The sequence below is a fragment of the Lissotriton vulgaris genome, chromosome 7 (genome assembly GCF_964263255.1).
Source record: "Lissotriton vulgaris chromosome 7, aLisVul1.2, whole genome shotgun sequence".
In the NCBI taxonomy this organism is placed as follows: domain Eukaryota; kingdom Metazoa; phylum Chordata; class Amphibia; order Caudata; family Salamandridae; genus Lissotriton; species Lissotriton vulgaris.
Window position 1 is genome coordinate 837,466,195 of NC_141695.1, and position 24,905 is coordinate 837,491,099.

The window sequence follows — 24,905 nt, forward strand, 5'->3', positions numbered from 1 at the left end:
TTCTCGAAGTGCATGGCGGTGGTAGCTGCACACCTGAGGAAGAACAAGGTGTTTGTCTACCCGTACTTGGACGATTGGTTGATCAAGGCATCCTCCTTCTCGGAAGCGCGAGCACACTTCCAGAAGACATGCGTTCTCTTGAACAAGCTGGGGCTGCACATCAACATGGCCAAGTCTGTGTCGACTCCGGTCCAATGCATTCAGTACTTGGGAGCCTCCATCAATACGCTGTCAACAAGCGTGTCTCCTTCGGAAGAGCGACGATTATCACACCTTCGGAAGGCTCAGGCTCTTATGACAACTCCATCTACAACAGTGAGGACGGTGTCTTCTCTACTGGGATCGATGGCCTCTTGTATCTTCCTGACGCCACACGCACGGCTGCACATGAGACCGCTGCAGGAGTGCTTGGAGGACCAGTGGAATCAGAGGAAAGGATCCTGGGACGACAAGATTCAACTGTCCCTGCATGCTCTTCAGTCTCTGAAGTGGTGGTGTTCGGCGGAGAATCTCCTCAGAGGGGTTCCCTTTCACAAGGACATTCCCACGCAGACTGTTGTGACGGATGCTTCTCTCCTGGGATGGGGAGCGCACTCCGGGACTCTACAGATTCAAGGAACGTGGTCGCCGATGGAGGCCACGTATCACATCAATTTCCTGGAACTCAGGGCTGTTCACTTGGCACTGAAGGCCTTTCTTCCGTCCTTCCAGACCAACTCTCTGCTTGTACAGACGGACAATACCACCACGATGTATTACGTCAACAAGCAGGGGGGGTCGAGATCACGCACTCTGTCACAGGAGGCGCAGACGATCTGGCACTGGCTCCTAGCCTGTCAGGCTTCCCTCGCCTTCATGGGAATTGAATGTGGTGCTGTCCAGATTGATGAAGGAGCCTTTTGAACCTATTCATAAGGCTTCGTTGCAGCACCTGTCCTGGAAGGCGGCGTTCCTCGTGGCCATTACATCGGCCCGCAGGGTGAGTGAAATTCAGGCGTTGTGTTGTAATGAACCTTATACTGTATTTCATGCTGCTAAGGTTGTTATGCGTACTCACCCTAAATTTCTTCCCAAGGTTATTTCTGATTTTCATGTCAACCAGACTATAACTTTGCCTACTTTTTTTCAGAACCCTTCATCCCCAGCGGAGAGGTCTCTCCATTCCTTGGATGTTAGGAGGGTGTTGAAATTTTATCTGGATAAAACCAAAGATATTCGTAGGTCTGACCAGTTGTTCATCAATTATGGATCGGTCAGGACGGGTCTTGCGACCTCTAAGCAGTCCATCTCTAGGTGGATTGTGTCCTGCATACAATTGTGTTACCAAAAGGCTAATAAGACCTTAGGAGGTAAGCCTAAGGCTCATTCCACCAGGGGCAAAGCTGCCACGACGGCTCTGCTCCGTAACGTGCCGATTGCTGAAATCTGCAAGGCAGCCACTTGGAAGTCGGTTCATACCTTTGCTAAGCATTACTGCCTGGATACTGACGCCAGGGCAGACGCTCAGGTTGGGCAGGCTTCGCTGCGGAATTTGTTCGCACAGTAGTGGCGTTATGTGTTTATTCTCCACCGCCGCTTTGGTGTGGGGATGGGCTTGCCATTCTATTCACTAGATTATGACTATACACAGAGATCTACAGAAGGAGTAGTTTCTGTCCTGTAACTCCAGTTCTGTAGTAGGGGTATCTCTGTTATAGTCATAAGCGCCCGCCCTCCTCCCCGGTGGAGATATTTCATCATGTAAAGAATGCGACAGGTCTGGCGTGCTTCGCCTTCAAAAAGATCTGAAAGTAGAGGGACCTGCTATGCATTCTGGGATACTGGGAGAAGTTCTGGAAAGTTCTCTTAAAGGCACAGTATCCTATTTAAGCCACATAATGGCAGCCTATGGGGCTTGTCTGTCCCTACCTTCCTCTCTATCATTCCAGAGTCTTTGACTGGGGGAGGCAAGTTTCTCTATGGTAGAAACTGGCAGGCTGTGTTGTGTGTGGTGTTTTCTGGTGGAATTTCTAGTTGAAGTACTGGACAGTGTAGCCTGTGGATATAGGCTGCATTATTTGTCTTTAACTTCTCTCTTAAGTGTCTTTGCAGTTTCTGCATTATTTTGACAACTTAAGAGATTATTTTTGATTGCCGGGGTCCACGCACATGGGCGGGACTATTCACTAGATTATGACTATAACAGAGATACCCCTACTACAGAACTGGAGTTACAGGACAGAAACTACTCCATATGGTGGTCTGCTGACCCTAGCAGGCCACCATCCATGTGATTTTTTGCAATACCCAATAGGTCGCAAACCTTGACCTACCTCGTGAACATTAATGAGGTAGGTCTATTTGCAACCCACTGGGAATCGCTAAATGTGTCTGTGGCGATTCAGAAGGAGGGACACTGAGACTGGAGCGTGGTTTTGAAGGTTTTATTCTAAAAAAAGTCTTTTTTCTCTTCTGAGTGAGTCGTTCCCTGGCTAAGGCCGCGGGATCCAAGGTGTCAGCTAGGTTGGTAGACCTCCCGGGACTTGCACGTCTTCGCTCCCTTTCACTGGCGACCCAGTGCGGGGAGAAAGAACACTCTTAGTATGTCGTTCGGGGCTTCTCTTTCCCAGGGGTAACCAGGGCAGTGAGGACACCGGTGACTTCTATTTACAAGTGAGCTGACTATATACAATGCAGTCGGACGGTGCATTTGAGGGAGCACGGTGAGGGGAAGTAAGCGGTAGGGTTCAGGGAGGGAGGTGTGGAAAGGAAGGACAGGGAAACAAAAAGGAATGGAAAGGTAGGGAAAGTTATGTACAAATCTACAAGGAAGCGCCCCGCCTCCCCAGCCACCCTGCCACACGGTGACGCACCTGGGAGAGCCACTCTCCTCCGCGAGCATCGCTGGGCACTGCGTAGTATCGTTGGCCTCCTGGCTCTGCTACTCGCTCCTCCGCAATTCCTTCGGTCTTCTTCACTTCGTCTCGCTCTCCGCTCTTCTCCTCCTCGGTGCCGGGACACACCGCTCTTCCGTCTTCCTGTCCTTTTAGCGAAGCCATTGGTTGCACGTCATCTGGGGGCTTGTCTGTGACTCCGAAGCGGATTGGCTGACACAGTAGTGACTCGACTGGCGTGCGGTCCTCTTCTACCTCGAAGCCGGCCCCGTAAAAGGAACAAGTCTCTCCTTTTGATTCGGGTTGATTCCACCAGCTGTTGGACTCCGTCTCCCATTGATCCTGGGACGGCGAAAGAAAATAGGACGTGAGTCAGTGTTCCACCATTCTTGCACCGGGGAAGGGTTCGATTCCCGTCCCGCCTCCCCGCTACAGTGTCAGAGACACATTTGTACATTGGTGTTTGAAATGACCAAATAGCAAAAATTTGCTATTTGGTAATCACAAACCATACACTACTTATATCTGGCCCTTTGAGAACAGAATTTAGAGTATTGTGAATGTGAATAAGGAGAACTTCTTAGTGATCAATGTAGATAGATTCTTGCGGGAGAATCCAACTGAGACTGCAAGTTAGAGAGTGAGCCTGAGAGACTACCGAGTAGAGAGGTAACCCTAGAGCAGCGGTTCTTAACCTATGGTTCGAGGACCCTTGCGTATCGAGGACTTCTTCGAAAATTATATCAAATCAACAGATTTATAAAGTGTTTATTAATAAAAAAGCAAAATGGAAAATTGAAACATTTTAAATGTTCTGTAAATGTGAAAGAATTTGAAATTGGAAGCAAAATATTCCTAATTGATTCATAGCAGCAGTGCAAGTGTATCTAACAGAATGTAGTATGGATTATTGGTGGCTTCGATTGAATTTAGAAAAGCCCAACCCTTACCATTAAAATTAACATTTTGATTTTTTATATTTGTGAATTAAATAAAATATTACATAATTTGTGTATTTGATTGATGGATTGTAATTCACGTAATTGTGTGTATTGTTTTGCGGTTCAAATAATTGAAAGGTCAGATTCCAATAACAACACAGTGTGGGGTCTTTGATCCCAACAATGATTCCAGTAATAATTAAGTGGGGTTCACAGAAGTCGAACGTTTAAGAATTACTTCCCTAGAGGCTGTAAGGTGTAGATGGAGCCTCATTCAGATAGAAACTGCAAGATGGGAATGCAGCTTTAGGTGGAAACTTCTCTGTAGAGTTGGAGCCTCAGATGGAGACCTCGAGATAGGCAGTGTAAGAAAGTGAATTATGTGTCTGGGAGGATGGGAGTCCACCTCAAGCCATAAAGCTACAAACTTGTCGGATTCAGCCAAAGGCTTCAGTAATTTAAACCTGAGTTCAACCCCTGGTAGCTATGGCACAGCGCAAACTGGCTTAACTTAATGAAATCTCTAAAGCATTTTGAAATACCAAAACTATTTAAAGGTCGAAAAAAAAAAACATTAAAATCCCTCTCCAATCTATAAACAAATAGAATAGAGTTCAAATGTAATTAAAAAATTACACCAAAACCATAAATATCCAATAAAAGCAGCTGGAGATCTGAATTTGAAAAGATATGAGAGAAAAAGGGTCATGAAAACATAAAGCACCAATAAGTAATCACAGCTCACGGGTGACAGTGAATAAGTGCAGTTGCAGGAAGACCAGGATGGAGCATGGGCTGGATATGCCAGGCAGGTTCGTCCTGGTCAAAGATTTTGCTGTAGGACCTATGGCCTGATTTAGATCGACATTGGGATATCCGTAACATTTGTGACAGAATAACCTGTCCGCCAAACTCTAAACCAGACCTTTAGTCTCTGAAATGGAAGTCAAAATCCTCCAGCTGTGCAAGCTGATATGTGAGGAAGTCCTCTCGAACCCAGATAGCTGGGTTTTTTTCGGAGTGCATACTCCTCCTGGGGGCAAGGTTGTAGGCTGTATCTAAGGATGAGTTTCACAAGGCTCAATACCTTCTTCCTGAGGTCCCACTGAAATGGATTTGCTGCTGAGGAGAAGCTCTGAGGGGGAGAAACTTGTTTCTTGAGCCTACAAAAAGTGTGCCTTCGGCAGGCTAGCTAAGGTGGTTATCCCCGGTTAGTAGTTGAAGTCCAGCTAGGCACAACCATGGGTCCTAGGACTTCAGGGACAACTCTTAGGGGTCATGACTCTCGTCGGCAGAGGCCACCAGCAGGGTCCAGTCCAGGCCCAGTTGCAACTGGTCAGGAGGGCACTTCAGGAAAAACAAGCATCTTGCAGTTTTGTTGTGTTCCTATAGCCACAACGGAATGCAATCCTCAACTCACCCTTGAATGCCACCTCTTTGCTCTGGGTACAAATGGGAGCATGTCCACCCCTTTAGATCTCGTCACAGGTCTCAAACAGCAGGCACAGTCCTTCTTCTGTTCTTCCACAGGTCCCAAAAATATTCTGAGGTGAGTGTACTGGGGTTCCCTCATGTGCCACAGTTATGATTGGCACAAGCTTGTGGGTAGGGGAGGGGGTGACTTGTGTCTCCTCCCTAACCAGGGGGGTAAAAGTTCCCAGGGGCAACCCAACCCATTTTGCAGCAGTTCCTGTTTGCTCAGTAACAAATAATCTCACAGTGCACTTTACTCCCAAAATCCAAGATGGAGAAACCCTTGCTCCCTTGTGTAGAGCCTATGAGCTCATGCAGATGTGTGGTTGGGAAAAGGAGCAATACGGTAATCCATGATAATAGGTGTTGCAGTAGTCCAGCGTTAGAGAATAAGGTCGTAATAATCAGTTATCTAATAACCAGTTATCAAAGATTTTGTGAGCGGTAGTAGACCACTTTCCAAAGAATCCTAAGGATTTAGAAACAATTAGAAGTGATGTTGTTGATGTGGACAGTCTGAGGAAGCATTTAGAGATTGTAAAGGGTAAGGCTTAGTGAGGAATCCTGGAGAACTCCGCAGGAGCAATTAGTAAAATATTTTAGCAAAGCAAGAGCCTTATCGTGGATGCCTATGTGAGTCAGACGATCTCAAAATATATCCTACAACACAGTGTCAAAAATGGCCCAATGGTTGGGGCTATATAGGGCATTTCTTTCCGCTCCTGTCGAGTTAAGTGCATGTCATCGGAGATGCCCAAGAGCACAGATCCTGTCTTGTGCAAGGGACGAATCCCTGAATAAACTAGGTAAAAAAAAATTCTTTTTTTTTTAAGGTTTGTTGTCTTCCAGCTCAAGAAGTTTTGAAGGAAAGTGAAGAAGCAAAATGGGGCAAAATTCGATGGATGGATGGGTGGGTGGGTTTATCTCCTGTTTTTTGAGGAGCAGAATGACCACAGCTTTTAGTCCAGTTGTCAGCATCATCCATGGAAATTGATGAGATTTATTTCACCAATGGATAACTATCTCCATTGCACATGTCTGGACGTGTGTTTACTTGACTCTTCATCTCCTTGCCAGGAGTGTGAAAACATACTAACATGTGCACCTTCTAGGGCTGAAGACGGGAATACAGGCACCCTACAAGTACATGCTGGGTGAAGAATGGGGTATATCCCTTCAGGCTTGGCAATCTGGAAGAAAAGTAGAAACCCATCACAAGATGTACTCCTGATTGGTTCTTATGCCCTACACAGATGTGCAGACCTCCTCAATGTCCAGATGACCTCCTACCCGGCCTGATTTTAGATGACCAGTACTTAACCTGACTCCCTTTCCTTAACACTGATGCTCTCCAAGTTATGTAATTTAAGCCTACCCAAGCTCATGCTGAAGATGACGTTTGGCCCTAAAAAAAAATGGGTTGAACTCCGAGTGTTTGCCAGTGGTTGAGACTATTTAGAAGAATCCCTTCCATCACAGTTTGTGATTGACTAGAATGTATCCACAGTCTGCCTAAAGTTTCTCCATAACCTTGTATGAACAGCTTGTAACAACTCTACGCTATGGTTAGGGCCATCCCTAACCTGTATAGTCTGAACTTTCCACTAAGACGTCACATAGAAATATGTGGAGTATTTCCATTTCATTTAGTTTGTAGAGTCCGAAGCACAGGGCAGGCCTGGCCAAAATGTCACCCAGGCCAGGGTGGCACAGTGTTTTCATCAAATGCTATGACCTCTACTTGCACTCACACTCACTCTCTCGCATCCTCAACAAATAACTCCAATACACTCCCACCCCATAATATTCAGGACCTCATTGAGCTTCCTTAAGGGTAGGACCATTTGTATGGTTTCTGATTTTACCAATATAACTCCACCAAAGGTGTTGATTTTCGGTAGAAACCAAATAAACAGATTTTGCTGCACTTTTACTGCTTTGGTGCTCTCCGGTGTAAAAATAGTGCAAATCCAGTCCCTTCCTCTTAGTACTTTTCTGTGAGGGATGCTCCCATGATGACCTAGTCAAACAATGGTGGACCACCTAACATGCCCTTGGACTACCCACAAGGTAAGTAACTTTTTCATCAGACTACAAAATCCCAGGTTACTTGGCGAAAAGGCTACATTTCATAGGGGAAAACAGAAAGTCAAGAAACAAAGGAGGACAGGTACTTCAAATTCCAAAAATCATAAAGGAAAACACTATGCAACAGTAATTTTTCAGATCTGAAATAACATACCTGCGGATCTGAAGCAGGTTCCTTTGTATATTGTGATCGAGAAAGGGATGAAAGAACTCCTACCCAAAATAGTGAACTCCTAACAGTTGTGCATTTAACATTTTTGCTACCTTTCTACTCAAATCCATTCTCTTGGACAAGTATTATCTGTGCAATTGGAATTCATAACATAATCTTGAATAGGTTTTGCCTCTTTGTATATGTAGTCAAGCCTCACCCCAGTGAAAACAGCTCTGTTGTCACCTGGTGTGATCTGTGGTATACAATACCACAAATGAATAAATATTGTCCGACAGTACTCCTACGGTTAGTGTCCAACACCATCTCACTAAAATTGAAGCTGTTTGGGGGAGAGATCTCTTGCCTGACCTGGCTCTTCCCTGGAACACTGTACCACTGCATTTGCACAAAACCTCTCGTGCCTTGAGTTCTGAAGAAAATTTGGATTGTCGGGCCCAAATTATCCTAGTGGCAGTATGTTGGGCCAGAAGAGTGTGGTACCCAGAACTCCATGGTTATGAGCATCTGTCCTCCAATCAAACTGCAGCTTTGTGAGGATCTTCTGTCGCAGCAGCAGTGCCGGGTCTTGCAACTGAGTTTGCACAATCTGCCTCTCCATGCTTGGAGGTGGAGCAGCAAAAGTTGACCTCTTTTGACCTCCCCCCTGAAGTCGTTGATGTCATCTTTGCAGGAAGACATCCCTCCACAAAATCAGTGTGCTCCAGTCGTTGGGACAAATGTGTGGATTAGTGGGGCTCCAGACAAATTGACCCTTTGCAAACAAATTTATCAGAAGATTTGTTTGTTCTTTCTGTAGTCCCAACAAGTACTTGCTTTGGGCACTGCTAAGGGCTATTTAGGCTTTTTTGGCGGTTGCCAGGTCAGTCTTCCTAAAATTGCCTGTTGTGATGACATTTTTTAAAAGATTTGCAACATTTGTTTCCACCAAAACTCTTTGCAATGCCTCAGTGGGAGTTCAACTCATCTTTTGGATGTGCATCCTTTTTGAGGCGCTTCACAATTGTCCTTTGATGCTTCTGAAGCTGAAGACAGACTTTCTCATTGCTGTAACTTAAACTAGATGTATGAGCAAGCTGCAGGCTCTTTCTGTCAACTTGAGCATGCATTCTACCAAACGTGGTCACTCCTTTTCATGTCAGGCAAGTTGTTACCCTTCTGGCATTCTTTGCTCCACCTCACTAAGGAGGAAGAGATACTTCATCATATGGCCCCTAAGAGGACAGTAAGCTTATATATTGATTTGTACAAAGGACCATGGAGTCGACAATTAGCTATTTGTGAGTTTTCTGGCACAAAAAAGGGCAGGCAGAGCAAAACTAGACCTTCTCTCTAAGGACTGTTTTCTCCATAAAAATCTTCTATGCACTGGTGTAGAACCAGTCTTCAGAAGTCTTCTGGGCTCACTCCACCAGGGCCAAAGCTTCTAACGTTGTATTAGCAAACAAAGTGCCTATCCTGGACATTTGTCAAGCAGCTACCTGGGTGTCAGTATTCATGATCACGAAGCACTACTACCTTGACAGTCAGGTCCTTCAAGAGGGGCTTTTTGCCCACTCAGTCCTGCAGGACTTCCTGCTCTGAGTCAGTTCACACACTCACCACCTTGGGAGGTACTGCTAAGGTATCTATTCACAGGGTGAGGAATCTTTGATTAGAAGTACCTATCAGAAGAACAAGTTACTTACCTTCAGTAGTGATCTTTCTGATGTCTTATCGCAGATTCATCATGATCCTCCTATCTCCCAGTTCTGTGAACAAGACTATTTATACATATAAAAACATCCCAAAACTAGAGATCTGCACACTGATCATGCCAATTTGCTGATGGGCTATGTGTTGCAGACAGCCTAGAAAGCAACTGACGTCAGTGCAAATGCGTGGTGCCAGGGGCGGCTGGTAGCCTTTGAAAGTGGTAGGGCGAGTGAAGTGCCCCACCGCTTCCCAAAAACCTAAATTAAAATGCCCCTCCCTCCAAATGCCAAAAACAAACCAACCTCTCCCTCCAAAAGGCTAAATAAAAACAACCCCTCCACCTAACACCCCTAAATAAAACATAACCACTAATTTAATCACTACACTTACATGCATTACACATTTCTAATAAATAAAATGGTATTTACCCAGGGGCTCTACATCCTCCTCGGTGGCTTTCTGTCGTCTGATGCACAAAGGATGATCCCCTAACCAATCCAGACACTGCTCTTATGCTGCTAACCAGCATGAGAAAAGTGCCAGGATTAAATAAAGCGGGTTGGCTGAACGCTCCTTCATTCCCTGGAGGCCTGTGCTTGCTCTCCACCCAACTGTCTAAGTCAGCTGGGTGGAGAGCTTCAAAATGTGCATGTCACTTTGGGCAACGCAAGACAGCCGTCCAAAGTCGCATGCGCACTTTGAAGTGTCCAGTAAAGCCACTGCTCCAGTCCTTGATGCTGCCAATCTGCTGCAGAGGACACGCCCCCATTTCTCCAGGCTCGGGGCAAGCTACCGGATGCGACGTTCCTCAGTAAAAAAATTAAATTGCCATTTTATTTTTCACGTTTAGCGTGGCTCACAGCGGGCGACCCTCCCCTGCCGTCATGAAGAAACCGCTGCTGGGTGGCACTTATTTGTGGCTCCGCTTGTTAAATTCCGAAGTAGAAAGTCGTTATTGCAGAGATACTCAACTCCACCTACCGACACCCAGGAGTACTACTTTTGGATTTTTGTATCGAGTCTGACATCCTGGTAGATAGAGAATCGACCAGAAAGATTGTTACCGAAGGTAAGTAACTTGTTCATCTGAATATCTGCTACCCTGTCGCCCAGACATGGATGCAGACATTACAGAGAATTGGGAAAGAGAATGAGAATGTAAGAGCGCACGAAATCCACATGTGCTCCGTGCTAAACATATTTGGCGAAGGCATTGATTGCCGTGTGCTTTTTGAAAGGAGGTGCTAGAATGTAGAACTGTTGATAGAGTATGCAGAACAGCATGGTGAAATTCAGTGTTACCATTATTTTTCACAGCAGAAGCAAACTTACTCTCGTCCCAGAAAGGCAGGATTGGAAACTACAATCGACTCTAACAAACACATTCAAAGCAGATCCACGCTGCAGGATGCCGTGTCTAGAATGGGGCCATTGTGGCATGCTTGGGCGACGGCAGTCATACATTTAAACCGATTTTGACATGTTTTCTTTTATGACGTTATTGCCAGACCTTCTTAGATGTGTCCATGAACTTGATCTTTCGTCCTGAATTTTGGCTATTTGTCCTGAATTATTACTGCCTGTGCCCAGGGTTTGCCCCCAGGGCTGGTGGGGCGCTGTTCTTACTGGCGTGGTTGGTGAGGACCTGTGAGAGAGGCCCGCTCTTTATGACGCCTGCCTCTATGCCCTTTCTTAATGTCACTGTCCACTAATCTGGTTACTTCACGGGGTTGGGAATTCGAAGATTTTTGTCGGTACGTGAGAGAACCTTGCCCTACTATGCACACTATGATCTATTGTGTTGTGTTTGATGACGCGTGCGTTGTGCACGCGCCACGTAGGCCTAATGTCACCCTTCCTGTACATGTTCTCTCTGTCAGGGAGGCTTGCACTGTTTCTCCCATAATGCACTCTTGTTAGTGGAGCGTGGAACAAACATGACAACACAAAAGCTAAAGTTGACAGGGTTCTTCAGAGATGTTTTTCTACGTGCAATAGTTACTAATACCAAATCGTACCCTGTTCTATTTCAGGTGACTGGGGAAGACGCCTTGAAGGCAACGTCCCTGAAATCTCTCGGACTGACGGCAGGAAGCGGCAATATCCGGTCAGTGTGTGCCTGTGTGTGTGGAGGGGGCAGGGGTGGACTAGTTGAGACTCGTGATTTAAATCCTTTTAAATAGGACGTTATTGTCTACATTGCTTTGTGTGTGTCAAGTGCCTAAATAAAGCTCATCAAAGAGAGGAGTCTCACGAGCCGGTAATGGCTCCATGCTCTGTTTATCAGAAGCTGGTGTCCAGATGTGTTTCCAGCTGCAGCAGAATGTTGGCGCCGTGGGGATGCTTTTGGGGTTGCCAGACCTTCCTGATGTTGTCCATTGTCGCTGGGTTGCTCTTTTAGGACAGCAATGGGTGGGGCGCCTCACCATCTGGGAAGAATTCATATTGCGTGGGGCATCCTTCTCCCCATTAAATCTGTCCTATTCTCTGTTACTCCCATGTCTCCCTGGCGACAAATCATTCTTCCCCTATGTATCCCTTTCATTAACTGACGTGCTTCCTACTGAGGGAAGCAGATCGTTCTCCACTCTTTGTATTTCTTCTGGTTTTTAGGTCGAAGCCTACCAGACAGCACAGCTCTCTGGTTTGCCAACGACATCTTGGGGACATTCGGAAATCTTCCCTGGGAACGTACTCCGCCCATTGCTTACCATTGGCTTTATGGTTTGGAACTCACATTTGCTTGCTTTCTGGTTGCTGCCTCTATTTATTTTAGGCTGTCCAGTTTGAGATTGTCCCTTCCGATGCCCAAACTCTATTTACTGCATTCTTCCATCAGTACTTGATTTCTATAAACAGGCCTTTAAATCTTATTTTTATCTTGCCGTGCATTCAGAGCCCTAGGTCAAATGTCAGGGTCTTTTCTACCAGGGAGCTTGTTATTTACTTTTCTATCTCTGACTTTAAAGTGAGAGGATGTATGTGCCAAAAATGCTTGCTACTGCGGGTATGCTTGAGGAAGGCTGTGCGGTGTTATTTCTTTTTTTAGCACACAACTAAATTTTAATGTTTGTAAATGAACTTTGCAGACCTGTCAGAATATATCAAAAAGTAGAAATGGAGCAAATGGTTTCGTAATTCTGAAGTGTTGTGGAAACAAATATTTTAAAACAATCAAAACAATTCATTACACTAGGTGATTACATTTCCACAAATTATATTTTGTTCGCTGTATACTTTTATCAGTAAAACTGTATGTCTCTGCAAATGTAACGGTCATTTCAATTGAAGATATGTTGTCTGTAATGGCAGTTTTCTAACACACGGTGCATGCTTCATTTTGCTTCACTCTACTCTGCACCACTCCACGCCACTGTAGTCTACTTTGCACCATTCCACACCACTGTAGTGTGCTCTGTACCACTCCACTCTATCCCAAACTACTTTGCGCCACTGCACTCTGCGCAAATTCACTCTACACCACTTTACTCTAAACCAAGGCATTCTACACCACTGCATTCTATGCCAATCTACTCTACTCTGCAACACTTTAGGCCACTGCACTCTACGCCACTCTATTCTACTCTGCACCACTGTACTCTGCACCACTGCACTCTGCACCACTGCTCTCTACGTTACTCTACTTTGCACCACTGTACACCACTGCCCTCCACGTCAATGCACACAGGCCTCTCTTCTATATCCCACTGCATTCTACAACAGTCTACTCTGCAACACTGCACTCTCTGCCACTGAACTTTATGCCACTGAACTCTACGCTACATTTTCTACTCTGCACCAATCTATGGCAATGTACTCTACGCCTCTACACCACTACACTCTATGCCACTACCCTCTACGCTACTCTACAACACTGCACTCTCTGCCACTGAACACTAAGCCACTCTACTCTGCACCATTCTACTCTACTGCACTCTACACCAATGCACTGTATGCCACTACACTCTACTCTCCATCGCTCCATTCTACTCCGCTCCATTCTTCGACAATCTATTCTACGCCCTTTAATCTACTCTAAGCCACTGCACTCTACTCTGAAAAATCTACTCTACACCATTGCACTCTACGTCAAACCACTCTATGCCACTGGAATCTACCATGTGCCACTCCACCCCACTCTTTTCTGAGCAGCTGCACTCTTCACTACTTTACTCAAAACAAATACAGTCTATCCCAATCTACTCTACACCATTGCACTGTACGTCACCTTATGCTGCGCAATCTATGCCACTGCACTTTACACCAATGCACTCCACGCCACTGTACTCTGTGCCATTCTACTCTACACCTCTGTACACTATGTCACTTCACTCTATACCACTTCACTCTATACCACTACACTCTATGCCCCGCTAATCTACTGTGCACCACTGCACTCTATGACACTGCACCCTACGCCAGTGAACTCTAACTCACTCTACTATGCAGCACTGCACTCTCCACCACTCCAGTCTGTGCCACTCCACTCTGCGCTACTCCGTGCCAATCTTCTTCTGCACTGCACTCTACCCCAATGTACTCTACGCAACTACTCTGTGCCACTCCACTCTACCCTGCGCCACTTCATTTGACCGTATACTACTCCGCTCTACTCTGAAACAATCTACTCTACGCTACTAAACTCTATGCAACTTTACTCTGCATCACTCTATGCCACTCCACCCTGCACCACTCCACGCCACTTCACTCTATGCCACTGCATTCTACGCCACTCTTATCTGCACCACTCCACTCTACGCTGTGCTACTCTACTCTAAACCGTTGCACACTAAAGCCAATGCACTCAGTTCCACTTGACTCAAAACCAATGCACTCTATGCCTATGCACTCTACACCACTACACTCCATGCTACTACAGTTTACCTTGCATCACACCACTCTGTACCACTCCACTCTACTACGCACCACTCCATTCTATGCCACTTCACTCTTTTCCACTCTTCGACACTGCACTCCGTCACTGAACTCTTCTCTGCACCACGGTACTCTACTGCTCTCTACGCCAGTGTACTTATGCCACTACACTGTACCCAGCATCACTCCACTTGATGCCGCTTCATTCTATCCCAATTCACTCTAAGCCACTCTAATCAACTCTGCCACTGTATTCTGAAACAATCTCCTCTACGCCACTGCACTCTACGTCACTCCATTTTACTCTGCACCCCAGTACTCTATGCCATTGCTGTCTGCACCACGCCCCTCTGGGCCATTGCACTCTACCCCACTGCACTCTCCGCCTCTGAACTCAATTCCACTCTGCTCTGCACAACTGCGTTCTACACCACTGTATGCCACTCTACACAATTGTGCTCTGTGTCAGTGCACTCTGTGCCACTTGATTCTACTCCACGCCACTGCACTCCATGCCACTGCACTCTACTCTACACACTCAACTCTACGGCACTCTGCTGCACTCTATGCCAGAGCACTCTATGCCACTACACTCTGCATCACTCCACGCCACTCTAATCTATTCTGCTTTACTGCACTCCATGCCATAGAACTCTACACCAACCTATTCTATGCCACTCTACTCTACACCACTCTACACTACACCACTGCACTCTACCCTACACCACTCCATGCCACTTCACTCTACTCTGAAACAATCTACTCCTCACCACTGCACTCTACTCCACTGTAATCTACGTTCTGCACTCTCCTCTACTGTACTCAAAACCAATGCACTCTACACCAATCTACTCTGCACTACTGTACTCTAGTCTGACACTACACTTTACAATACTCCACTTTCACTTTGATGCCCTACTCAACTCTATGCCACTCCACTCAACAACACTCTACTCCACTCTATGCAACTGTACAACACTGCTCCATTCTACGTTTCACACATTTCCATCTATGCCACTTTACTCCGCTCTATTCTTTGACACACCACTACACCCTACTACACTCATTATTTATTTATTTATTTATTATAGAGTTTTGTATAGCGCGAACAAGACCCTTGGGTATCAGAGCGCTTAACATAGGAGAGGTAGAGGGTTAACATATATAAAAACAGTTAACATATATAAAACAGTTAAAGTACAACAACTATATATTCGTAACACGTGAGGCGTTCGCGTTAAAATATGCTATGGCTAAACTTGTAACTAAAACAGGTATATATAACAAATAACCAATATGAGGTAGCTCAGTATATGTTCGTATGGGGTGCTGTTCTCGTGATCTGTCACAATATCCATTAGTAGTGGCCTTTAGGTTGTTCTCATATCAGAGAATATGTGTTCCTTTTAGTATTGACTATGCTTCCCTTACTCGTGCCATACAAGCTCAGTACTAAGGCATTAGTCTATCAGAATCGTGAACAGTGATCTTCACTAGGTAATGTATCTATTCATCAGTAGGCTCTTCACTTCCCGCTTGAATGTTACCAGATTCTGGATCTTCCTGATATTTGGAGGGAGTGAGTTCCATATTCTGGGGGCAGCTCCTGAGAACGCTCTGTCATAGGTTTTTTTCTTTCGGAAGATGGCTGGCCGTAGTAGCAACTCCTTAGCACTCCTAGCTGGTCGGTTGCCTCCGGACAGTTGAACTTTCTTGGCTAGATACCTTGGTGTGTTGTCGTGTAGCGCTCTGTGTGTGATACATGCTATCTTCATTTGGATTCTGGCTTCATAAGGTAGCAAGTTTAAAGCTTTCAGGTGCGGGGATATATGATCATATTTCCTGGTTCCGGTGATAAGTCTTGCCGCCGCGTTAAGGCAGGCTTTTAGAGGTGCCGTAGACATTTTTGGTAAGCCAGCTAAGGTGGTGCAGCCATATTCAATCCTCGAGATAACTAAGGATTGGATTGCCAGTTTGAGGTCCGCCTCTGAGATGAATGGTTTCAATTTTCTTAAGTAGTTCAAGTGAAAGCGGGCACTTTTCGCCATTGAGTTAATGTGGGCTTTCATGTCAAGATTCTCGTCTAAGGTGATTCCTAGTGATTTAGCTGAGTTGACCAGGGTTGGGGTGCAGTTTAGCGCAGTCACGACTTTCGTCCATTCCTTTATTTCTGTATTGTTCCTTGGTGGTGAGATTAGTAGGAACTCTGTTTTATGTGCGTTCAGCTTCAGATGGTTTGTAGTTAACCATTGAAGTGCTATTTTTAGTGTCTCATTCATTAGCTCCAAGTCTTTTAGGGATGCGATCTTTAAGTATATTTGCGTGTCATCAGCATACATGTGATAGGATAATTGAGACTTTTGGAGAATTTCTGTGAGTGGTTCGACGTATAGGTTAAAAAGATCAGGGGATAGTCGATCCTTGAGGGATTCCTAATGAGATAGGGCATGGAAGTGAGATTGATTGGTTAACCAGGAAGCGCTGCGTTCTGTTCTGTAGAAAGGATTCAAACCATTTCAGCACAGTGCCCGACAATCCCATCCTGTCCCGTAGCCTGGTCAGTAATGCTTCATGATTTACCGTGTCGAATGCCGATGATAGGTCAAGGAGAATCAGTAAACATGCTTGATTTTGGTCAAGAGCCTGTAGCGCATCATCAATAATATGGAGGATCGCTGTTTCCGTGCTGTGCCCTGCTCTGAATCCTGATTGGCATTCATCTAGCAAGGAGAACTTGGTGATATGTTGGCTCAGTTGGTTCTGCACACATTTCTCAGTCAGCTTGGCCAGTAAAGGGATGTTGGTCACTGGGCGAAAATTGTTTGGATCTGATGCATCCGCTGTGGGTTTTTTGATTATGGGAACAACTTGACCTGTTTTTAGGCAGTCGGGGAGGATCCCTTGTGAAAGTGAAGCATTTATTATTTTGGTCCATATTGGAATGAGGATGTGGTTGATTTCTTTTACGCATTTTGCAGGCAGGGGGTCTTGGTAGTGGTTGTTTGGTTTGATTTCTGTGAGCATCTTGGCAATCATGTGCTGGTCGTACAGTTCGAATGATTCCCAACTTACCTTATTTTTTGCCTTAGTGCGATCCGTTGTGGAGTCGGAATCGTTGGTAAACCGAGGTTCGGTGGGAAGGTTCACCGCAGCGTTTCTAAGCTCTACTTCGAGTGATTTGGCCTTTTCGGTGAAAAATGTGGAAAATTCATCACAGCTTAGAGATGTTTTTGAGTTTTCTTGCACCGATTTGGCTAGTTTGTTTGATTGCTCCTTTAGGATTTCAAAGAGTTTTCGTGGTCTGTTTTTGGCATTATCCAATTCTGATCTTATGAATTCCTTTTTTGAGCTGATGATCTTTTTATTATATTGGTTTCTAATTTTTCTGAGTGCTTCCAGTTCAACGGATGACGGATGTTGCCTCCATTTCCTTTCAGCCATTCTCAATTTGCGTCTTTCTTCGTTTAGTGCTTCGCTAAACCACGGGTTTTTAGTCTTCTCTGAGATTCTTTTCAATTTTAATGGCATGGTGTTATTGACGATATTTTTGACAGTTGCTGTGTAGTGATCCGTCAGCTCCTTGACGTTCTCCAGGTTGTTGGGTGGCTTTAAGTCTCTTTCGCAGCTTTCGACCAGTAGCTCCATATTTGCTTCTTTTGTGTCTCGAGTCCATTTTTTGGCCTTAAAAGGTTGTCTGGTCCTGCCTTTTCTCACTGTGGGTATCACGAATGTTATGGCGTGATGATCAGACCAGTCACATGGCGTTATGGCACGGATTGATGCAACTTTGTTTCTTGAGATAATCCAGTCTAACGTCGCTCCTTTTGTGTGTGTGGGTAGTGTGCACGCTTGTGTGAGGTTTAGTTCAATGAGGAAACCTTTAAGCGTGTTGACCAGTTTGTCATTGCAGTCTTCCCAGTGAAGGTTGAAATCGCCTAGAAATATGTTATTGGCATCATTGTTAGAGTTGGCTGTTATGATCTCCATTAACTCTTCTGTAAACTTTGCGTTGTCTCCTGGTGGGTGGTAAAATGTATGCAAGTTACATGGTTGGTTGTTGGTTGATCTTATGTTAAGACCTAGATACTCACAGGATTCTAGCGGGTCGGCCTGAATTTGTTTGACCTCAATGTCAGATCGATGAATACAGGCTATCCCTCCCCCTAGCTTTATGTGTCTACCAAGTCTCAAAATGTTGAATTGGGGTGGTACTAAAAGATCCATGGTTGGGGATGAGGATTCCGTAAGCCATGTTTCTGTGAGGATTGCCAAGTCAATGTCCTTGTTGATGATGAGGTCTGCTATGTCCGATGCATGTTTGGTTGCCGATCGACTCATTTGCCCTTCCACTCCAGGACACTGTATGTCACTCTACTCTGTTACTCAACACTCTACTCCACTCCACTCTATGCTATTCCACTATCCTACACTACTCCACTATATGACAATATTCTCTGCCCAATGCCACTGTACTCTAAAACACTCTACTCCGCTCTGTGCAACACCCTCCAAGCTGCTCTACACCACTCCGCAACACTCTGACACTCTACTACACTCAACTCTACTCAAATGTACGCCCTTCCACTCTACGCCACTCTAGTTCTTCCAAGACACTCTGCAACACTCTACACCACTCCATGACACTCCACTTCACTCAATACCACTCAACTCTACTCTACCCAATCTCTACACTACCCCATAACACTCCACTCTACTCCACTTTACGATACTCCATAACACTGTACTCCACACCACACAATTTTCCTTTATCAATCAATCAATCATAGGCATTTATAGAGCGCTCTACTTACCCGGAGGGTCTCAAGGCGCTAGGGGGGGGGGGGGGGGGGGGGGGGTGCTGCTGCTACCCGAACAGCCAGGTCTTGAGCTTCTTCCTGAAGGCGAGGTGGTCTTGGGTCAGGCGCAGGTCGGGAGGGAGGGAGTTCCAGGTCTTGGCGGCCAGGTAGGAGAAGCACCTTCCTCCTGTTGTCGTTTTTCGGATGCGGGGGACGGCGGCGAGGGCGTGACTGGCTGATCGGAGGTGAGGTGTTGTTTGGGAGCGTAGAAGTTGATGCGGTTGTTGAGGTAGCTCGGGCCTTGGTCGTGAAGAGCTTTGTGTGCGTGGGTAAGGAGACGGAAGGTGATTCTCTTGTTGACCGGGAGCCAGTGCAGGTCTCTTAGGTGTCCGGAGATGTGGCTGTGTCGTGGGATGTCGAGGATGAGTCTGGCTGTGGCGTTCTGGATCCGTTGGAGTCTCTTCTGGAGCTTGGCGGTGGTTCCGGCGTAGAGGGCGTTGCCGTAGTCCAGTCGGCTGGTGACGAGTGCCTGGGTGACAGTCTTCCTGGTCTCGGTGGGGATCCACCGGAAGATCTTCCGTAGCATGCGCAGGGTGTTGAAGCATGACGAGGAGACGGCGTTGACTTGCTTGGTCATGGAGAGGGAGGAGTTCAGGATGAAGCCCAGGTTGCGTGCGTGGTATGTCGGTTTGGGTGCGGTGCCCAGGGCGGGGGGCCACCAGGAGTCGTCCCAGGCGGAGGGCGAGGATCCCAGGATGAGGACTTCCGTCTTGTCCGAGTTCAGCTTCAGGTGGCTGGTCGACATCCACTCGGCTACCTCTTTCATTCCTTCGTGAAGGTTGGCTCTTGCGGCGGCAGGGTTGTTGGTCAGGGAGAGGATCAGCTGGGTATCGTCGGCGTAGGAGATGATGTTGAGGTTGTGTTGGCATGCGATGGCCGCGAGGGGGCTCATGTAGACGTTGAAGAGGGTTGGGATCAGCGAGGATCCTTGAGGGACGCCGCAGATGACTTCGGTGGCCTCTGACTTGTACGGTGGTAGACGGACTCTCTGTGTTCTTCCGTCGAGGAAGGAGATGATCCATTCCAGCGCCTTCTCCTGGATTCCGACGTTGCTGAGGCGCTGCACTAGGGTGCGGTGGCAGACGGTGTCGAAGGCCGCGGAGAGGTCTAGTAGGATGAGGGCCGCTGTTTCTCCGTTGTCCATCAGGGTTCGGATGTCATCGGTGGCAGCGATGAGGGCGGTCTCGGTGCTGTGGTTGGCTCGGAAGCCAGACTGTGAGGGGTCGAGGGATCCGTTCGTCTCCAGGAAGGCGGCCAGCTGCTTGTTGACGGTCTTCTCGATGACTTTGGCTGGGAACGGGAGCAGCGAGATGGGGGGGTAATTCTTGAGTTCGGTGGGGTCCGCTGTTGGTTTCTTGAGTAGAGCGCTGAGTTCGGCATGCTTCCAGCTCTCAGGGAAGGTGGCGGTGGTGAAGGAGGTGTTGATGATGTCCCGCAGGTGGGGTGCGATGACGGCGTCGGCCTTGTTGAAGACGTGGTGAGGGCAGGGGTCGGTCGGAGATCCGGAGTGGATGGAGTTCATCATGCGGACGGTTTCTTCGGTGCAGATCGGAGTCCAGGCGCGGAGGGTGGTGGTGGGGGGCGGTGGTTTGGTTGAGTTGGACGTGGCGTTCGTCGGTTGGGTGTTGAAGCTGTTGTGTATGTCCGCGATCTTGTTGTGGAAGTAGGAGGCGAGGGAGTTGCAGAGTTCTTGGGATGGGGTGATGTCGTTGTTTCCGGCGTTGGGGTTGGAGAGCTCTTTCACGATGTTGAAGAGTTCCTTGCTGTTGTGTGCGTTGTTATCCAACCGGTCCTTGAATGCAGTTTTCTTGGTGTCGCGGATCAGTTGGTGATGCTTCCGGGTGGCAAGCTTGAGGGTGGTCATGTTGTCCGGTGTTGGCTCCCTTCTCCAGGCTTTCTCGAGGGCTCGGCAGTTCTTCTTGGAGCTCTTGAGTTCGTCGGTGAACCACGGGGTCTTCTTGCTGCCGGGTCTGCTGGGCGGGGTCCTCAGTGGGGCGAGTTCGTCCGCGCAGTTGCTGATCCACTTCGTGAGGTTGTCGGCGGCCTGGCTGGGGTTCGCTGAGCTGGCGGGAGGGTGCTGGCTCAGGGAAGCGGCGAGCTGGTCGGCTGTGATCTTGCTCCAGCTTCTGCGGGCGACCTCACTAACTTTTAGCCATGATGACCAACAGCCACACTGGTGTACAACATGGCTAAAGAATTGTCAAAGCCAATTGTTCTTGCATAGGCGAGACCTATTGGCTATGCCAAGGCTTGTTGCAATGTCTAGTTTGTAGAAATCCCTTGGTTTTGCGCATTATTTGTACTACTGACTCTGATGTTATGCATGTTGTTTTGTTGCTGGGAGCTGCTGAAAAAAAGTTTATGAAGTAAAGAAAATAAAAAAAACATAAACTAGGCTTATATTTCTTTTTACTTTCTCTTGCTCTTTTAGATTTTTCATCAAAAAGACCAGCCTCCTTTTAGCAGAAGGTGATCTGAGAAGCCCTCAGACCAACACCACCTCAGCAAAGAGTGATCATGGAAGACTTCAGGCCAGCACTCCTTCAGCACAGGGTGATCCAGGCAGACCTTTGTCTTGTACTATTACCCCCTCAGCGCAAGGTGGACCAGGAAGGATGCAGGATACAACCATTAGCACTTCAGCTCAAAGAGAATCATCAGGGCCCCAACCAGTCACCAGTGGCTCCTCTGCTCAGAGAGGACCAGGAGGTGGAGTGGAAGATACTGCCGAGTCAATAGTTGGAGGTGGAAGGACTGGTCCGGCTACTAAATCTTTAGTCTCTCAGCCTTACTCCGATTCCTTTCTAATTCAAAGAGGGGACCAGAACAGTGTTTCTTCGAAGGACCAGGTGACAAAAGCAAGTGCAGAATTCAATACTGTGGACGATGAGCTGCCATCTCAAAAGAAGATTCAACCATCCCAACTTCTGGAGGCTGCTCCACCTAAACCATTCATTCCTTTCTTGGGAGGAGGTCAGCGCTTAGGCAGCGCCTCAGGGGAGAGCTTGTCTTCAGTGAAAGGGATGCCAGTTCCAGTTAATTTGCCATCATCTCAATCAAGCCCTGGAGGGCCATCCAAGCCGAAAAAGATCAAATCTCTTTCCGAGCAGGAAGGTGGTTATCTGGTGAGTTTGGAGTATTGCATTTTGGCCTTTTTGCTCAGGTCACATGTAGTGTCTGTTCTTATCGGATTGATATCTGAAACCTCCTTTATCTAGTGAGATTAGAGTAAAGAGGGGATGTATGGGAAGTAGAGCCAGCGTACGGAACAGCCTAGTAGAAATGTAGTGGGTTCAAGCGAAGGACAGAGAAGATAAAATGAGGATAGAGGATGTTGGCAGGAAGACGTAATTGATCGAAATGAGCAAAGCAGCTAGGCTGGTGGCAAGGATGCTTGAAGTTTGAGATGAGGGCAGTGATGTTGGTGTGTCTGATCACAACACACCAACACTTGAAGTCCATCCTATGATCAGAGTGGACTTTAGCAGAAATGGGAAGTAAACCCATTATATCACCTGAAGTGTCAGAAGGGCTCTCAGACTGTTCAAAAGGCTTACGTAACACATATGACTTAGATGAGCCACCAAGCCTTCTCAATGACTGTTGGAGTGCTACCACTATTGGACATTAAGTGGACATTAAAAAGATGATCCCAGAAGGGCAAATAACGTTAGACACGCCTACTAGCCTGGCACACAAAAGATTTGAACCACTAAAACCCTTGCTGTGTGTTGCCTCTCTCTCATAACTGAGGACATTCTCTTCTCCAGAGTCCGTGTTTGGGCTTACATGCGGTGTTAATGGTGATTGAGTGTGCTATGAATGGTGCTTTCTACAGTGGTATGTTACATGCAGTGCCGAATAACGGTTCCCTGATTAGGATAGAGCCATTCCAGCTTCTTTTTTTTTGGGCAGCCCCTATTGTTGCACTTCAGAGAACACTTGTTATTTTAAGTTCTGTATGCTTCCTAGCTGCAATATAGACTCAGCTCACAGCCTTGCTGGAATACAGAATATTGATCAAGATGTGTTATGCTGCTTAGCAGGTTTACCTGAAAATACACAGTCTCCTGGGAATGTGTGTGAGCAACATCCATCTTTGACCTCCTACCTTTGTACACTGCCAGAAGTGTAAAAGAAATTGAAAGCCCACACTCAGGGAGTCTGCACTACTTCCTTGAGAACCTACCTTTTCTCTTCCAGGGGATCCTCATCAATAGTCATAAGCATTAGAATATTCCCGCCCATGCTCGGTACCCCGGAAACAATATATTATATGTGCCCCACATATATATACTCATTATTATTATGTTTGCACTTGTAAAGCGCGCTGCTACCCGGAGGTTTCCTGGCACTGTGCAACACTGGGGAACCCGTCCTGGCTTTCCCTGTGGGATGGTCCCTGCTGGGAGTCCCCAGGGTGGAGCCAGGCATCCCCGGCGTTGGGGGGGGAGGGGGGGGGGGGCGTTGTGGAGATTAGGCAAGCTAATGCCTAGAGTTGGCAAGTGTGACCCCAGATTAGAGTAGGCACCGAAGCGAGAATTATTAAGTCCGCTGACCCAAGTCCACGACCCTGCCGCGTCGAGAATAACCCTGGTCCCGGCCGACTTCTGCTCCCGGGTGTGCCGCCTCTAACTCGTGAGCCACACCACTCCACTACTACTCATATATATATGTATAAAAATAAGCAATTGCAGCCAAATAAACAGAAGAGCTTTCTGCATTAGAAACATGAGGAACAACACCAAAGATTGTTTAGAAACTGTTTTAATGCTTAGAAAGCAGTAGAAATTCTCATAACTCACTGGAAGCATAGAAAGCTCCCAGGCTGCATTGCAAACACACAGTCTAAAAAGACTGAAAAGCTAACCTGTAGCTTCATGTAATAAAAAACTGACACCGTGCCTTTAAGGCACTCATGACCCCCAGTATCCCATCATGCCTCAGGGGTGACAGTTGGGCAAGTTGTTCTTTCCAACTCCTTCAGGAAGGACCCTGGTAACAGAGCTCCACTCATTTCTGGCTTTTCTGACAGAAATTTGCTTACATTTTCTAACTTTTGGACTTACTTTGACTTTTAACACCTTGTCAAGTAAGGTTTCTGTCTTTTTAGACAGTTTTTGTGTGGCATTTTATTTTAAAATGCGTTCTCTTTTTGACAACTGTCCTTCTTGTGGCAACAAGAAGGCACAATCAGACAGTCATGATGTCTGTATACTTTGCTTGCCTGATCATCATGATCCTAAGGACTGTCCTCACTGCGAACGCCTGTCTGAGAGAACTCTCAAGGACAGAGAAAGAAACCGCATTTATGGACTGGCTCAAAGGTCCACCAGAGGAAGATCTCCAGTGAAGAAGGGCAGCAAGAGGGCTTCTAAAGGCAAGTCTTCACGTCCTTCAACTTCAACGTCAGGCTCGGCGTTGAAGAAACATCTACTGGTGAGTTTTCCTGCTGAAAAACGACGTCAACGGCGGGCTCGCCGTCGAAGAGAAGATCAGGATCGTCACCGACGTCGAGGATGCCAGCTCCGTTGGCGAAATCCCCTCCACCGTCGTCAACAAGGCGATGATCGGCGTCGAGGGAGGTCACGCCTCCGCCGTCGTCAACAGGGCGGCGATCGGCGTCGAGGCCAGTGACTCCTTCGCCGTCGTCAACCGGGCGGCGATCGGCCGTCGAGGACCAAGACCCCTCCGCCATCGTCAACCAGGCGACGTTCGGCATCGAGGACAAGGATCCCTCCGTCGTCGTCATCTCGATGTCGTTCGGAGTCGAGGACCAAGACACCTCTGCCATCGTCAACCCGGCGACGATCGGCGTCGAGGGGCGGCACACCTCCGCGGTCGCCATCTCGACAACGATCGGTGTCGAGAAGTGTAACTCCCCCGCCGACGTCAACAAGGCGACGTCCGGCGTCGAGGACCAAGACCCCTC

General features: G+C 47.1%; 1 protein-coding gene and 1 pseudogene across 1 annotated transcript in view; both read left to right on the forward strand.

Annotated features, from left to right (window-relative positions):
- ASPSCR1 (ASPSCR1 tether for SLC2A4, UBX domain containing) overlaps positions 1–24,905 on the forward strand; it is a 709,269-nt gene that overhangs the window by 216,665 nt on the left and 467,699 nt on the right. The window contains exons 6-7 of the mRNA XM_086931183.1: positions 11,276–11,349; positions 21,405–22,098. Of these exons, the coding sequence (XP_086787309.1) occupies positions 11,276–11,349; positions 21,405–22,098 (768 nt within the window). The remainder of the gene's footprint in view (positions 1–11,275; positions 11,350–21,404; positions 22,099–24,905) is intronic.
- Positions 22,112–22,219, forward strand: LOC147702521 (U2 spliceosomal RNA; annotated as a pseudogene).